The sequence below is a fragment of the Octopus sinensis genome, linkage group LG5 (assembly GCF_006345805.1).
Source record: "Octopus sinensis linkage group LG5, ASM634580v1, whole genome shotgun sequence".
Taxonomy (NCBI): Eukaryota; Metazoa; Mollusca; class Cephalopoda; order Octopoda; family Octopodidae; genus Octopus; species Octopus sinensis.
The window spans coordinates 41,084,541-41,101,972 of NC_043001.1; the positions used below are offsets into that span (position 1 = coordinate 41,084,541).

Sequence of the window (17,432 nt, forward strand, 5' to 3'; positions counted from 1 at the left end):
GTTTGGAGAATGTCGGAGTGGTGAGATTGGGGCAACTAACAAGAAGATCCAAAAATTCGTTCTTGGTCTGCATGATGGTTGCTCTGCAGGGGGCAGCATGTGCAGATGTTGCAAGAGGCATGGAAGCATATGTGTTGTTGTTGAGGACCGTATGTCTCGATTGTGGACCCATTGGCCCTGGAGTGTCCATGAGTCACTGGTGAAGGAGCCCTGAAGCTACATAGTTGTTTACATTTTGTTGCCTTTTTCCAAACTTTGCATAGTAGAAGCACAGATCATCATGCTTAACCCTACCCTGTCTTAGGGCCAACCCTATGGTGTTGACCAGGACACCACTGGATAAAAATGCCTGTCAGCTGCCTTTGCTAATTGCCGCAGGTCCTTGATTTACGTCTGAGTTATGAGGGCCTGGACCTGGGGTGGGAGCTTGTGGAGGAATATTTCTTTAAACAAAAAGGAGGGTGACTCACCAGAGGGGACTAATGCCAACATCCTGTCCATCAGTTCTGAAGGCTTGGAATCACCTAATTCCTCCTCCTGTATCCTGACTGCCGCTTCTCTTTCACTGTGTCGGAATGTGTTCACTATCCTATCTTTCAATATGGTGTATTTTTCTATTGGTGGGGGATGGGTTAAAATGTCCACCACCCTACTTGTGTCTTCGTCTAGTGCCACCACGTGTGAGTACTTTGTTTGGTTGGCTGTTATCTTGTTTATATCGAATTGAGCTTCCGCCTGCGTGAACCATAGCTCAGCCCTCTTAGACCAGAACCATGGTAGCCCCAGTGGTGTTTTGTTGCTAGCCATGGATTAAGTCATCAGTTATTTTTGTATAGTTCACTCAGATTTGTTCCATGCTCGCTGCAGACATTCTTCTGTTTTTGTTCTCCTGCCAGAAGTCCTTTTTCCTCCTGCTGACCAACTTCCTAGCTAGCCCACAGCGAAGTATCTGTCTACAGTTTGTCTGTTACGAATCCTTCCCTACACCAGTATATTTAGATATAGAAAAAAGGTACAAAATACCAGTCAAATTAATATATCCGAAAATATATGCTAACACAATGTTATCAAGGTAATCCCAAATGAGTTAAATTCAAAGATCCTTGACCGGGTTTGGTTGTATTAGAGAGGGAGATGACATTATGCCTGATGTTGAGACGCTGAAGTATGAAAGAGGGAAGGGACAAGTGTTTTGCTATAGAAGAGATACATGACTAGCCTGCATTACATAAGGGTGGATGCGGGCTAGATGGAATGAGGGTAATGATGATGGTGATGAGGTATTGGAACGTACTTTCAAGATACAAGAATGTAAATATAGGGAATATGGACAAAGAATCAGGAAGAGTGGATGGATAAGTTCATCAGAATGAGAGAGGAGGGTAGTAGATTCTTAGAGAGGGGTGTAGAGATGAATGTAATAAGTGGAACAAGGGTTAAGGTGTGGTCAATAGCAAATATCAGTGTGGTGGGGGTAAGGTGAAAGAATAAGTGTGGCTTAGGAAGGAGGAGGTCGTAGAGAGGGAGATGGCTTTATGCCAGATATTGTAAGGCTATAAGGAGCAGGTTCAGGTGTCTTGCTATGGAGGAGAAGCATCACTTCCCAGCATTACATAAAAGTGAGAGTAAGTGGAAGGAAGATAAATATGGTGGTGAAAAGGTGTCAGAGTACTTACAAGGTATAAAATGGTGAGTATAAGAGAGAATACAGAGGAGGAATGGGAAGGATGGATGGGTAAATTCCTAAGTGTAAGAGGAAATTGACAGATGATGAGAGATGGGGGTAAGGGTAAATATAGTGGATGATAAATGTCAGTATATGGCGGTGGGGGTGGAGTGCAGCAGTATAATAAATCTGTAGGTTGATAAGAAATTAAGTAGATAATATGTGGGGTGAGAGAGGGTAAAGGAATGTGCATTGTCAGAGATGGCTGTGAGAGATATGCAGGGGTGGCTATAGTGAATGGGAGACAAAGGTGAGGCCATTGACAGCAGATATATCAAGATAATGAGAATGATTGCAGATAAAAGGTGTTAGAGATAAGATAATGGCTGTCTTAAAATGTATCTCATGAAGGCTCAGGGGTGATTGGTAGAAAATAAAGTGGGAAGGGATGATATTGAAAATTTGGGATCGATTTTAAAAGGAAGTGGTTCTAGAGAGAAGGAAGGTAACTAGTAGCACAAAGGAGGATGGGATGTATGCATGTTCTACTCTTTATGATTAAAGTAGCTGAGTAGTAGTGTTTGGGAGATAAGTGAGGAAAGCTTGTTGGGGATAGAAGCTGGGTCCTGTAAGTGTATACACATTAAAATGCTTTTAGAATCTCAGTTTCATCAAAACAGATGAATCTTATCAAGCACAGCAAATCACCAGTCATCTTGGTCTTTTGTTGGCTCCTCTGTGAGGTTCAACATCTTGAGATCAACCTTCAAGATTGGTAAACAATTATAGATAGAAGGAATCCATTTATATGAGATGTTACATATATATGTATTACAACTTGTAAATAAATCTTTGCAGCTATTTCAAAACTTTGGTGAATGGTCGATGTATTAATGCTTATCATGCAAACTGATGTACATAATAAGGCAATATTACAAGAAGTGTATCTACAAAAATATCAACTCTCATGAAGCATGATTCACAAGTATCTTCATGTAGGAAACCCCAAACATTCTCTTTGGAAGGATGATTAGCAAATGCAATAGTAGGACAAACATTCACAATCAATACTGACATAGAGAATGAGGGGAACAATTACTAATGGAGAGGTGATTATAGAGGAATTAGGAGGAGAAAGAATGCAAAATTAAGAGAATGGCTAATTTTGATGATGTTTGTTTCCCGTTTTCCATATAAGCATATCATGGCTGTTTGTAGTTTGACAGAGTGAAAAAGTGACAGTCAATTTGTTTTTGTGAATTTGTAGTCAACTTTATCATACCTCAGAAATTTTTGGTAAATTTAAATAAACCAAAACTAAGAAAGTGTGATTTAAAACAAATTGGTGGATCATTCTTTAAAATTTTTGGAAAATTAAACTCATTAATAGAAATTGATAAGAGAATTGAGGGTGTGAATATTTTTGTTGCTGTTCATTAAAGAAACCCACAAAATCATGTTAGTATGGACTTGAATGTTTATAATTTAACAGTAATTTATGATTGAAGCTACAGGTCAATTTGAGATATTGAAAAGTTTTAAGGTGTACATTCTTCTCAAAGGAAGCTATTTTGAGACAAGACCATTAGCAATATACATTAAACTATTAGTGAAGTGAAGTTAAGGTAACTAATTAACAAAGGTCTTTAAGAAGTTCTTGGGTCTTATCAGATGGACATCTCTTCTATATGGAATTATGACAACTTGTGCTATCTTTTGGAGAGCAGTTGAACATATTAGGAATGAGGTAATGTGACTGTTTATCAACTTGGTTGATGTATTGAGGCTAAAACTCTTGAAAACCTACATAGATAAGGTCATAAAAAAGGTTGTAAGTATCAAATATGGCAATCAATTGAACTAAATCTGATGGACTGATGACTTGTGTTTCTTTCTGGAATATAGATTTACAAAAGAGTGTATATCATTAGATCATCATTTAGTAGTGAGAATTATGGATGTAAAAACTACTTAAGAACAGAACAAAAAGCAATTTGAATATTTTCTTAGTTTTGTTAATTTTTGTTTAAATTTTATCAATCATTATTTAGATTTCATATCTCCACTTGCATTACTTTGTAAGCATGATGTACAATTTTCATGGAAGATCCAACAATAGAAGGTGTTTTAGCATATAAAGCTGAAGTCTGGATAGAGGCCAGTGAGCAAGATTTATGATGCTGTGAAGGTGAAAGAAGCACCTTAATAAGTGATGCAAGTAAAAAGGCTATGTCAGGAATCAGGAATACTTTTGTAAGATAGCCATATTGTATTTGTCAAAGGCATCAACCACAGATGAAATAAGATATTCAAATATTGGAAAGGAAGCTTGGTGATTGTATGGTATATTTGAAGAGTATGCCATTTACTGCTTAACCAGAAATTAAAATTTGTCTCAGACCATAGCTACTATTTTGGCAAGAAATTATGGTTCCTCCAAAGCAAAAGTTCTTTATCATTTTTTTTTATCTATGAATCTTTTTAAATTACTATTCTATTCTGGTGGACTCATAGCCATTCGATATTTAAAAACTAGTTTTATAGAAACGTCTTTCAAAATTGCTATTTTGTTTTACATTAACTTGTGTAGGTTGAACTATGTAAAATATTAGAGAAAGAAACCTAGCTGTTTCTTGCAATACACACCAATATCTAAAGCAAAAGTTTTTTTTCAAGGGCCCTTAAAGTATTATTGTGGATTCCTAATTTACTATTTTGCTGTATGGAGCCCCTAAAATCTTATATGAATTCAGTTCCACTACATGGCACCTTGGGCAAGTGTCTTCAACTATATCCCCGGGCTGACCAAAACCTTGTGAGTAGGTTTGGTAGACAGAAACTGAAAGAAGCCTCTTGTGTGCGTGTGAGTGTTTGACCCCCACCACTGCTTGACAACTGATCTTGGTGTGTTTACCTCTCCAAAACTTAGTGGCTCAGCAAAAGAGACCAATAGAATAAGTACCAGGCTTAAAAATAAAAGTATTGAGGTCAATTCATGTGACTAAAATTCCTCAAGGTGGTGCTCCAGCATGGCCACAGTGTAATGACTGAAACAAGTAAAAACAAAAAAATAATTGAAGTACTGTTGTTGAAAGGCCATTTAACTCTTTATGATGCAGATTGCTAAATGTAATATCTTATAGCTTTGAGAGTTTGGTGATATTGTTTTAGAATGACATTGTAGGGTAGGTGTGAGAGGTCAGACCAGGCCAGTTTGAACATAAAACAGAATATTTGGCCTGGATCTGGCTGGTTTAAATGTAAAATGGTTAAGTCATTGGAAAATGGGTGGAAGGAGAATTGTTTGATCAACCTGTTTAATGAGGTACATTGTAGCTCTGTGGTTAAAAGGAATGGATTGAAATTAGATGCATGGTGGCCAGGTTATGGTGAGGATGGGTGTTAGAATATAAGCAGGATTCCTCACATGGTGCAGACACAGCCTAAAGAAACTAAAGTTTTGATGTGTTCTTATGGCTTATGCTTATGTAAAGAATTATGAACTGTTCTTAATATTCATTAATACATACTGTGAGTGGCCAAAAGTAATTGGAGTTAAGAATAAAAAAAGAAACAGGTAAGCAGGTCAATATCCCAGAAGAATGGATGTCTAACAATGCCTGTGAATTTTGTGATAATCAATGGCTTAATAAGGTCAAATGAAGAACAAAACAAAAATATCACCGTATCTTCCAAAAACCAAATAGAATTTCAGAGAGAAAGGTTTGCAAGTGTTAAAATGGCGGCTGTGTGGTTAAGAAGCTTGCTTCCCCAACTATGTGGTCTTAGGTTCAGTCTCACTGTACAGCACCCTGGGCAAGTGTCTTCTGCTATAGACCTGACTGAAACTTTATCATATATGTATGTATATGTATTATGTGTGTTTACCTTTGTCTTGACATCATGTGATGACTGTAAATGAGTATCACTATTATACAAGCGTTTTTGTTTCCAGTTTTCCATGTAAAACATATCTATCCATTGGAGAAATATTACCTGGCTTGAAAACAGCTGAAGGTTAGCAACAGGAAGGGCATCCAGCCAAGAAAAGCCTGCCTTAGCAAATTCCATTTGAACTATGCAAACATGAAAAAGCAAACATTAAACTATGATGATGATTTATTGAATAAGGGTTCTTAGTTCATCTGCTTTGACAGGCAAAAACAATAATGTCTCCTGTAACTGCTGCACAGTTTGGTATCAGTGTAGAAGAAACAATAAACCAAAGCAAGATAGATTTATATCTCAAGCAAACAATAACACTTAAGGGTAAACTGAGAATGCCACCTGGTAAAATTAGATAACACAATATCCAGAGCGAACAAAATGCAGAATCAATTCTGTAAGCTTTTAAATGATATTTCATACTCTGTTAACTCTTTCGCATTTATACTGGCCATATCTGGCTCAAATATTCTGCCTGTTTGATGTTCAAACTGGTCAGATCCAGCCTCTCACACCTAACCAGTAAGGTCACTCTAAAATTAAACAATCACATCGTTGAAATCTCAAACCTCCAAGATGATGTATGATTAATTCAAAACAGTGTGAATAAATAAGTATTACATTTGACAGAGTAATCTGAATGCTAAAGGATTAATATGGAGTGTGATTTGACAATGGATTCTGGAACAAGCATAGCAAATGGTGTTAGATTAGTTCATCAATAAAGAAAGGAATGAAACCAATTTGTTTTCTGGAGATTAGATACTATTCTTAAGCTAATGTTCTGTATGTATTCTGTGCTTACAAATGATTCATCAGTCTAGGTATAAGGTAACAGCTTGGCTATTTAGTTGATAAAACTTCTGTGTGTAAAGAGAATTACATGTGGATATAACTGTATTTGAATAAACATTGTTTTCACATGACTATGTGTGTATATGTATATATGCTTGAGTATGTATGTGTCTGTAATGCATGTATGTATATGTAAATATGTATATGCATATCCATGTATATTTATGTGTATGAGTGTATATAAGTTCACTGTCACAGCTTGGGTATTCAGTTGTAAAGTTTTGAGATTAAAGGATTGTGTGCAGTTATAATAAACACTGTTCAATACAACAATGTGTATGTGTGTGTGTATATACACATGCACATATATCTGAGCATATATATACACACACACACACACACACACACACGTGTGAGCATGGCTCTGTGGTTAAGGTGTTTGCTTTCCAATTACATGGTTTTGGATTCAGTCCCACTTTGCATTGCCTTGAGCAAGTCCTCTACTATAGTGCTGAGCTTATGAAATCTTTGTAAGTGGATTTGGTTGACAGAAACTCAAAGAAGCCTTTAGTGTATGTGTGTTGTGTGTGTCTTTGTCTTGACATTGTACACTAGTTATATACAAGCATTACTGTCATACAGCAGTGTCCTTTATACCCAAAGTTCTGAGAAAACATGTTCAGCCATTGGAAAATCATGTGAAAACATGTTCAGTTTTGCTTTGAAAAAGGTGAAGGTAAGTGACTGGAAGAGCATCCAGCCATAAAATATCTGCCTCAACTAATTTTGTCTAAACCATGCAAACATGAAAAAGTGGACACTAAAGTGATGTTAATGATAATGATGCTATATAAACAACAGTTTCCTACTGCTTCCATCTACAAAAGTCACTTGGTAGTATTGGCTGGCCAGAGGTTATAATAAGAGATGCATACCTAAAGTTCTGTGCAGTGGGACAACCTAAAATTTACCTGCACACAATCTGTCCCTAACAAATCTCTCCACCCCATAACTCATCTTCCGAACACTATCTCTGTCTGCCTGTGTTCACTTGTAGCATTCCCTTCTTCTCAATCTCCTACATTCCTTTAATACCCCCACAAACTTACCTGCCCACTCACTCTGTCCAATCCTCTGTACCACTTATATTCATCTCCCTGTTACTTGAGCTGCAATTATCCTGTCAATTTGTTGAACATTCTCACTGTAATGTAGAAGAGAAAATTTCAATATTTAATTCCTTATTTAGTTAGATTCTCTTAGAAGCAGCCCATATTTTTCTCCAATTCAAATATTTGTTTGTCATATATTTGAATTTTAATGTCATCAGTAACGCAGGTAAATTACACAAAATTACTCATATCATACATGTGTATATTTACTTGTTTCAATATTTAGACTGTGGCCATTTTGGGGCACCACCTTGCAGAATTTTAGTGTAAGTGAATCAACCCAAGTACGTTTTTCTTTTTTAACCCTGGTACTTATTCTGTTAGCCTCTCTTGCTGACATGGATGTAAACACACTAACACTGATTGTCAAGTAATGATGACATAAACATGCGCGCGCACACACACACCATACACAATAGACTTCTTTCAGTTTCCTTCTACCAAATTCACTCACAAGGCTTTGGTTAGCCTGAGGCTATAGTAAAATACACTTGCCCAAGATGCGATACAGTGGGATTGAACCCGGAATTATGTGGTTGGAAAGCAAGTTTCTTACCACACAGCCATGTCTGGTTAATTGTTGTATATTCTGAAATACATGTTTTATGAAGATAAGTTTGAAATGTAATATTCTAAAAGTTCATGCTTTCTATGTTAGGCATGGTTGTATGGTAAGAAGCTTGATTTCTACGAATAGCGAACGGAAAAAATGGATGGATGAATATAAAAATAACATCTTCTCAAACACACACATGCAACTTTTCCTTGTTATAGGCACAGGCATGGCTGTGTGGTTAAGAAATTTACTTTGCAAGCACAGGGTTTCAGGTTTAGTTCCAGTGTACAGCATGTTGGGCAAATGTCTCTATTAAAGCCCTAAGCCGAGAAAAGCCTTAGGAGTGGATTTGGTAGATGGAAACTGAAAGAAGCCATTTGTGTGTGTCTGTGTGCACGTGCACCTGTGTATGAGTATGTTACTGTATATTTGAGTGTAAGTTTGTGTGTCTTCTTGCCTTGATATTGCATGCCAGTTGTAAATAAGTGTCACTGTGAAATGAATGGTGGTGTTTGTTTGCAATCTGTTACAAAAATATGTCCGATCTTTGTACTGATCCTGTTTGAAGAACTAGAGGAGATATTAACTTTGCTTGGAAACAAGTGAAGGTTGACAACAAGGACAGCATCTAGTTGTAGAAAAGTTGTCTTGGTGAATTTTGTCTGACCCATGCTTGCATGGAAAATTGGACATTAAAGCAAAGAGGAGGAGGCGAGTGCATGTGTATGTAACCAAATGTAAATGTTTTTACACTGATGTCCAAAATATATATAGATATAATATATACATCATGTAAAAAAAACCCATTTTTTTCAGGTGAATTAAAAATAATTTTAACATTGCTTTCAACCAGCACTGAGATGTGCAAGTTAATGTGCATTCTATACTGTTTGTGTGAAAAATCCTAAATGTTAAATCTAATTTTAATTATAATTCACCTGAAGGAAACGTTTTTTTTACAGGTTGTAATTGATTTGCTCATCAATAAAAAATACATCTGAATCAGCTGTAGTGAACCTCAGCCCATTTGCATTTTCATTTATATTACACCACACTTGGAACCTTCCCTGCATTGGATCTTCTTGAGCCTACAGTGGACCATGGACCTCATGCTGGAATATACCCTTGTGTGATTTTATGTATACATTGAGTGTACTTGGTCAATACTTGTGGATGTATGCGTAACTGGAAGGACAAATTCCCACATGCTCTAGTAAGTACGTGAGTCTGTACACACTGTTGATATATGAGTATGCTGTCCTTGACTCTACCTTGGTGCCTTTGTTATTAAAATACCTTGATTCAATTGAATCTGGCAAATAATTATAACATATATATATTTTATATATTGTATATAAATTTTATATCTATTTTTCTTTAGAGTTCCTGATTTCCCTAGCTGATACAATGTTAAAAACCAGTTTACGTCTCAAGTGTTTCCTTGGCACAGTTTTATATATTGTGCTTTGTGAAATCATTGTTTGTGCAGATAATGCACACAGACACCTTCATCAAGATGATCAGTTACACACTCCTGCAGAATCTAAAAATTCAGAAAATGTTAAACCAGAAGTAGATGAAGGCAAGTAGAGTTTGTTAAATTTTAATTCATTATCTTAAAAAAAAAAAAAAATTACCAAATGAAAAAATTATTCAAAGAATACATCATCATCATACATTGTATTTTGATTCCACTGCATAGTGTCTTGCCCTCTAGTCAACCAATAATGTGTGAGGTGAATTTGGTAGAAACCCTTCACACACATGCACACTTTGAGTCAAAGGCAATCCATGTAATGGAAACACCCCAACTCATTTGCTCCAAAGAAGACCAACTCAATAAGAATTTTATGAAATGTTGAAGTTAAAATTACAATAAATTCCAAAGCATTCCAAATTTTCAGTGATCAAGGAAAAAGTAATTTTTTCAATTGTTTAAATAATTATATTCTTGAATTAATTTAATTCCATTAGTTGATATGACCATATACAATCATGTAGACCATGAAAAGGTCTGCTTTAATTTTACAGCTGAATCTAACATATCCTGATTTAGTTGTTAAACAAACGAAATAGGTGTGACTCATATTTTACTTGAGAAATTCTGTGAGCAAACTGGTTTTTGATACATTGGATTATATGAATATTTCTCTTAAAACATGGGGACCAAACTTGAGAGGTATATTCTAGTATGAATTGAACAAATGTATTAAAACATTTTGTAAAAAATATATATTTTTTGTTATAATATGAATAGACAGTTTGTACTGGGTAACTGAGAGCACAAAATCTTAGCATCCTCTTAGAAGTGGTTTTGCTAAATATGTAGAAATATATAAATATGATAACAAATCAATGCTGTATACTCAGTGCAAGTAATTGGTATATTTACCAATCCGACTGAGGTTCAGGATTTCAAATGTATAGGCATAGTCAGTTATAGAAGGACTCATAAATTGTTAAGATGACTCTTTAACCCTTTTGTGACCATATTCCTGTTGAGATGCTCTGTTTCTTTCAATTAATGTTTGCTTCTCTAAGGATCTGGTTGGGGTGATAGCTTGCGTTGGTTGGTCACATGTCACATTGGTCATGGCAGATGAGGAAGCATCTTACAGAGATGGGGACTGATTGGACACAACTCAGATGATCCAAGCAAATACCAACAAATGATGGACGTGAGAAAAGATTTCCTTTGAAAATCAATCAACCCAGTATCAGAATGGAGAAACAAATGTTGGTTCATGATGAGAACACTTATATATTACCCTAGTATTTGGCATTCTTGTCAAGTGTTCTAAAAGAACATGAATGGCTAATTTGATGTGGTTGTAGTTAACTCCCAGGGAATTCAACAGATTATGCCATTGTCATTAGCACATTTGTGATAAAAGCATCTCATACTCAAAAAAGGTGTTCATTTAGCTTTAAGTAGGTGTCTCAGATTGTGTGGCTTGTTATTGTAAGGAGTGGCAACACTGTAGTTTGTTGGCTTGAAGTTCAATTCATTGTATAGAAAAAGTTATTTGTAACATTCCAGCATCCTATCCAGTGAAACATTTATCTCTCATTTACTTAACCCTATGAAAGTACTGTTGGGTATCCATTCTATGCATCCTTGTAGTCTATGGCAAAGAAAAGTTATTTGGCATGGAAGTGGCAGTAGTTAAGGAAAATATTTTGCTTTTTACATAGTCATATTGCACTTCTTTTTGTTGATACAAAGCTATAAATTCATATCTACTTCTTGGGACACAAAACTCTACTTGTGAAGACCTGTTGAGGCAAGTGAAAATCCAAAATCAAAATCAAAATCGATCAACATCAATGGAAATTGCAGCTGTGATACCAGTGCCGGTGGTATGTAAGAGAACCATCTGAATGTGGCCATTGCCAGCACCGTCCCGACTGGCCTCGTGCCGGTGGCACGTAAAAAGCACCATCCGATCGTGGCCATTTGCCAGCCTCGTCTGGCACGTAATAAGCACCCACTACACTCATGGAGTGGTTGGCGTTAGGAAGAGCATCCAGCCAGAGAAACATTGCCAGATCAGACTGGGCCTGGTGCAGCCTTCTGGCTTCCCAGACCCAAGTTGAACCATCCAATCCATGCTAGCATGGAAAGCGGACGCTAAACAATGATGATGATGATGATGATGATGACGGCGGCGGCTGCTGCTGCTGCTGCTGTTGAATTTTATTTTTAAATAATTTTATTCATGTTTAGTGACTAGTTATATTTTGTTTTATATTAATGGTTGGCATTAGGAAGGGCATCCAGTAATAGAAACCATGCTAAATCAGACTGGAGTCTGGTGCAGCCTCTTAGCTTTTCAACCCTGGTCAAACCATCCAAACCATGCCAGCATGGACAAGGGATAGTAAATGATGATGATGATCTGATAATACATAGTGAAGATAGCCAAGAATGTGTATTGATATGTCTTAATATATTTATTTATATTGTAGATCTAAATATTTTAGTTATATGATCAAATTCTGTGGTGATTAACTTTGCATGTCATTTCTCTCCAGTCCTCAAAATAAATAGCAGTAAAGTTACTGGGATTCAGTTAACAAAAACCCTAAAATTGAAATCCTGGTTAGTTAAATCAATAAATTTAAGTGATGAAAGATTAAATACTAAATGCTTATTGATTATAACAAGTTAGATTTAATGATGTTCCAACATTATGAAATTACATTTGTTTTAAAAATCTATTTAATGTATTTTTTTATGGGTTTTATATTTTCTTAGGTGAAAAACAAAACCAAAAATTTGAACAAAATACATTTTTTGAAGATAAAGAAGCTAATTTAAATACAATTCATGAACAAGATTCTCATAATAGTCATAATAACCCTCAAAATACAGAAGACTTTGAAGATATTATTGCTCATCAGAACTCATTAGGCCAAAAAGATTTAGATCAACAAGAACCAGATCAACAAGAAATATCAGACCACCAGAACACAGCTGTTCATAAAGAATTTGAAATCTTTCAAGATTCCCAACTTCCCTCAGATAGCCAAGAATTTCGTTCTGAGTTTAATCCAGACTCTGAAACACTGCATGAAACTGTAGTTAATCAACAAAATCAAGATACCAATGAAATTTCACGTAATATAGAATTTTTATTTTTTTATTTTTGTTGTTATTTTGTGCCATCATATATGAAAAGAAAGTTTATATAAATAATACTTTGCTGAAAAAATATTTTCATTCTTTAAAAGCAATGTTTGGTTAGGGAGAAGTTCTGAAGTCTTGGATAAATTACAAATATATGTTTATTGATAAAAAGCTCTCTCTCTCTGTCAGATAACCATGTACCTCCTCTTGACTCTTGTTTCTGTCTCTCTGTCACACTCTAATGTTCCATCATCTGACACAAGATCACCTCCTCCAATGCCCCCCTCCCCTTTCAAAATTCCATCTTGCAAGGGAGCAGATGTTTTGCAAATTGAGTCTACATGACAGTGGATTAGCTAGCAAGCTGAGTTAAATGCAGCTGAGCATGTATTCTTCTTCAGCTCTAGGTCAATCCTGATCAAGCCTATCTACTATCAAAGGGACTCCAGTCATAGCTAAGCCATCCTTGTATGAGCTTGCAGGATCACACAGACAATCGTATACTAGCTTTCTTATGAGAGTCTCATGCAAATTGATATTAAAAAGATTAAACAAATTAGACTCTGAAATTAGAATGGTCAATTAGGAATCACCATTAATCCAAAGCAAATCAAACCAAACTAATTTTATTTTTATTTTTGGTAAAAAATTTTTGACTTTTTATTTATTAAAATTCTTTTTTTTGCTTAGATGAACCGTCCAATGAAGCTTTAAATACAGCAGATCTCAATTCAGATGTTGATTCAGCTAATTTTCCTGATACTGATCACACAGCTGATGCCGTGAATTCTAAAGGGGAGGAAATGAAGGAAGATGAACTTACTCCTCTAGAAATAAAAGGTTACTTTTTTTTTTTTTTTAACACTAAACCATAAATGACAGCTCTTCCCTTTCTACTAGAAATAATGGAATTGCTAGTTTGAATTTACATGATGTTTGAATCAGTTTAACATTTTCTGCTTGTTTTTTTAAATTCAGTTTATGTTCTGTGCTTCCATTATCTTCTATACCTGAACCTTCTTCTCTAATCACTGCAGATGCCCTGCAGTCACTCAGTCATCACACATTTCTGAACCATACCTGTGTCTATTGTAGGTGGTATTTCTCATATTTTGAGCAACCACTTGGAAACATTCTTGCTAAACAACTTCAACATCAAATAATTTAGTTATGAACACTTTTAATTTTTTTACTTTCTTGTTTTGGTTTATTTGTTGATTAATCTTCAGTTTATTTCAGTGGATGTGGGTAGATGCTGAAGTTTTGATGTATGTGTGTGTGTGTGTATATCTATATATCTATCTATATTTATGTGTATATACATACACACATATGTGCAAAGATGATCTGAGGGATATGTGACTACTATTTCTAGTAGAACAAGTGACCACATAGATGCTCTTTCTCAAAACAATGACAATGTCAGCTTGTTTAGTTATGTTCCTTCCTTGATTTAAAAAAAAAATTTTCCTTGTTTCGGTTTATGTATTATTCAATCTACACTTTATTTTCATTGACATGAATATATGCCATATCACCCCATGTTAGCTCAGTGGAGTAAACCTATGACTTAAAAATTCTGCTGCCATCAGGGAAAGGGCTTTACTTGTAATGCAGAAAAAGAAACATTAGAAACTTTATATGGTGTACCCATTGTAAACTATGGACACACAAAAAGCATAGTGGGATCACAGGCAAACTAATAGAGAAGGTTAACTTTGTATGCAGTATATATAGCATAACACATGTGAAATAAATGAATATTCTCATCCTTATGGCTGAGAGTTAGGGTGTTTCAGACCCAACTATCATTCATTTGTTGCATCATTATGCTCTCTTTTTGATAGAGCCAGTAGGGCTTGAATCCTTTTCTGGCCTAATTTACTGTCAGGTTGACTCTCGTAGACTTTACCTTTTTGCAAGTACTCCTAAGCCTCATTTATATTCAAATCTTCCTAATTTGGATGCTGAGTCCAGACTGCCTATCCTTTGGTGTAATTGCACATAGTAGTACTTTCTCTTAGAGACATGCTTTAAATGCTAAAGAGCACCCTACTCTCTATTGTTTTACATCATACTGAACACTAACCTGGAATTTCTAAGTCCCTGTGCTAATGCTAGATATTGTTCCTATGTTAAATTTATCTCTTTTTGATAGGTATTGTTCTTATTCTGCTGGGTTTGTAGCAACCCATCTCACTAGATAAGCCTATGAAGGAGCTGGTTTAGTTAGCAGTGACCTGACCTTGCAGTAGGTTGTCCTGGACTACATCCAACCAGTAACATAAATGGCCTGACACAAGCATGTGAAATAGATTATCTCAAATACTTGGACAGCTCCCTAAAGCTGATAGCATTTTTTACATAGGCACCTTAATTAGCAATGGAGGTAAGTGTTACAAAAGTATTGTAGTTAGAGTAAGAAAAGTTTGTTGCCTCTGCTGGTAACAAAGGGTTTCACTCTCAGTCTGAGGGGCAGATGATGCTTGTGTATGAGCTGTGATATTGCATAGTATCAAGACATGGGCTCTAAATGCAGTGAATTTATTTTCAAAATCTATAAAGAAATAAAGTGAATGTTCCATGGATGTGTAATATTAGTGTACATGAAGGAACATAAATGAGCTAAGAGAAAGATTGGATTCAGTAGGGATCATATGTAGTGTACAAAAGTGAAAACTGTGTTGGTATGGATATATATAATGCATATGTATAAAGAAGTTTAGGTCACTCATAGTGGGTGGAATCTGTGAAATGAGACCTAGGAAGCCATGGGCATTGACTATCTCACTTCCCTCATACCTTGCCATTACTGTCTTGCTTCTGTTACCTCCTACTCCATTTCTCCTTTCATCCCCATTCTCTTCACCTACCCTCTCTCTCTCTCTCTCGCATGTTGCCTTGAATGAATGGAGGTGCTATAGAGTAGTGAAAATTCTCAGCTTTGTAGAGCAAAAGGCGAACTTACTGGTGCTGGTATGCTGGTATCATGGTAAAATACATCCAGTACACTCTGTAAAGGTAATGATGTCAGGAAGCGCATAGAAATCCAGCCAATAAATATAGAATGTATGAATGAGACAATTCTCGAACATGTTTAACTCTTTAGCATTTAAACTGGCTATATCTCATCAAAATATTCTACTTGTTTTATGTTCAAACTGGCCAGATCCAGCCTTTCCCACTTACCTTACAGTGTCAGTCTAAGAATAAAGCAATCACATCACTGAAATCTTGAACCTTTGAGATAATGCATAAATAATTCAAAATAATGTAAATAAATAAGCATTACATTTGACAGAGTAATCTGAAAGCTAAAGGCTTAATAGGGCAGTAACTTTGAATAAGAACTGACTTGGAGCATGATGATCCTTTTAATTCATGCCAGCATGGAAGGTTGATGGTAAATGATTTTGTGTGTATAATAACTCATCCTGTTGGAATCCTATAAATTAGTCTATAGCTGCCAGTCCAATTGTTACTCCTTTTACTCTTACCCACTCTTACTCTCTCTCTCTATTTGTTATTCCAGACAAGCATGACAGATGAATATCTCATCCTTCCATTCACTTTCATTTTATTTCAACTGTTGCTCACTATCTATATGTCCTTTGAAGTTCTAGTTCTACACTATCGCTTCAGCATGATAGTAAATAAAAGCACATTGCTAATTATTATATATAGATTTATTTGCTGCTAACTAAAAATTATTTGCTGCTAATTAAAAATTATTTGCTGGTCTATATACATGTCTAGAGAAGAAAGAACTTCCACTTGTTTTTCTATACATACACTTTCTTGTGTAACATCTCAATGTCATTAACAGCTGTATTTTTGTCTTTCAGCTAATGAACTTTATGAACAAGGAGAAGTCTTGATTAACAATACTTACCATAAGAATTATAGAGCGTAGGTATTTATAAATATGTTATGAGTAGTTGTTTTTTAAGATATTAGTTTTTAGTGATTTCTAAACAGGTTGTGACATGTATGTGTGTTAACATATACATGTTAACACACGTTAACATGTAATATCTTTCCCTATATGCCATATTTTCATTTAGTAGTTCTTTTCTGAAAAGTGATTGGTGTTAGGAAGGGTATAGAAATCATACCATAAATATAGAATATGTGAGTGAGACATGGTCCTCTGAGTACCATTCATGCCCTTTTACTAATGAGAGAACTACAAGAGAAGTTCTTAGTTAAGAGTAAGCCACAATTCTTTGCAGTCGTCAATCTGAAAAAGGCTTTTGATGGAGTTCCACACTCTAGAACTAAGGAAACTGGTGTAGATGAATTGCATGTGAGGGTCATGCAAGCCATGCAGTCAGTAAGGTAAGAGTTGGCAATAAGTTCATTGAATAATTTAGTGTAGATGGATATCCATCAGGTCTTGGTTCTGAGATCCCTTCTCATTATTATTGTTCTTCGGGCCATTACAGAGGAGTTCAACATCAGCTGTAGTAGGAATTTTTATATGTTGATGGCTTAGTTCTTAGAGTTGAATCTGTTGAGAATTCAGAGAAATTCTAAACAAAAATCAAGAGGCATCACAGTGGTAATGGCAGTAGTTTTATTGAAAAGTCATATTATAGTATATTTAGTCTTAACTACTATTTTCAATAAAATTTAAACTTAAGTATTTTATAGTTGACATTGTCAGTA

At 35.5% G+C, this 17,432-nt stretch overlaps 1 protein-coding gene across 3 annotated transcripts in view; it reads left to right on the top strand.

Annotated features, from left to right (window-relative positions):
• LOC115211719 (protein sel-1 homolog 1) overlaps positions 1-17,432 on the top strand; it is a 58,561-nt gene that overhangs the window by 13,130 nt on the left and 27,999 nt on the right. Inside the window, exons 2-6 of one of the 3 annotated variants that reach the window (XM_036503344.1) lie at positions 9,097-9,347; positions 9,516-9,716; positions 12,393-12,765; positions 13,453-13,604; positions 16,610-16,673. In XM_036503344.1, coding sequence (XP_036359237.1) covers positions 9,542-9,716; positions 12,393-12,765; positions 13,453-13,604; positions 16,610-16,673 — 764 coding nt within the window. In that variant the 5' untranslated portion in view covers positions 9,097-9,347; positions 9,516-9,541. The remainder of the gene's footprint in view (positions 1-9,096; positions 9,348-9,515; positions 9,717-12,392; positions 12,766-13,452; positions 13,605-16,609; positions 16,674-17,432) is intronic. The other 2 variants (XM_036503343.1, XM_029780375.2) reach the window with 2 other exon arrangements.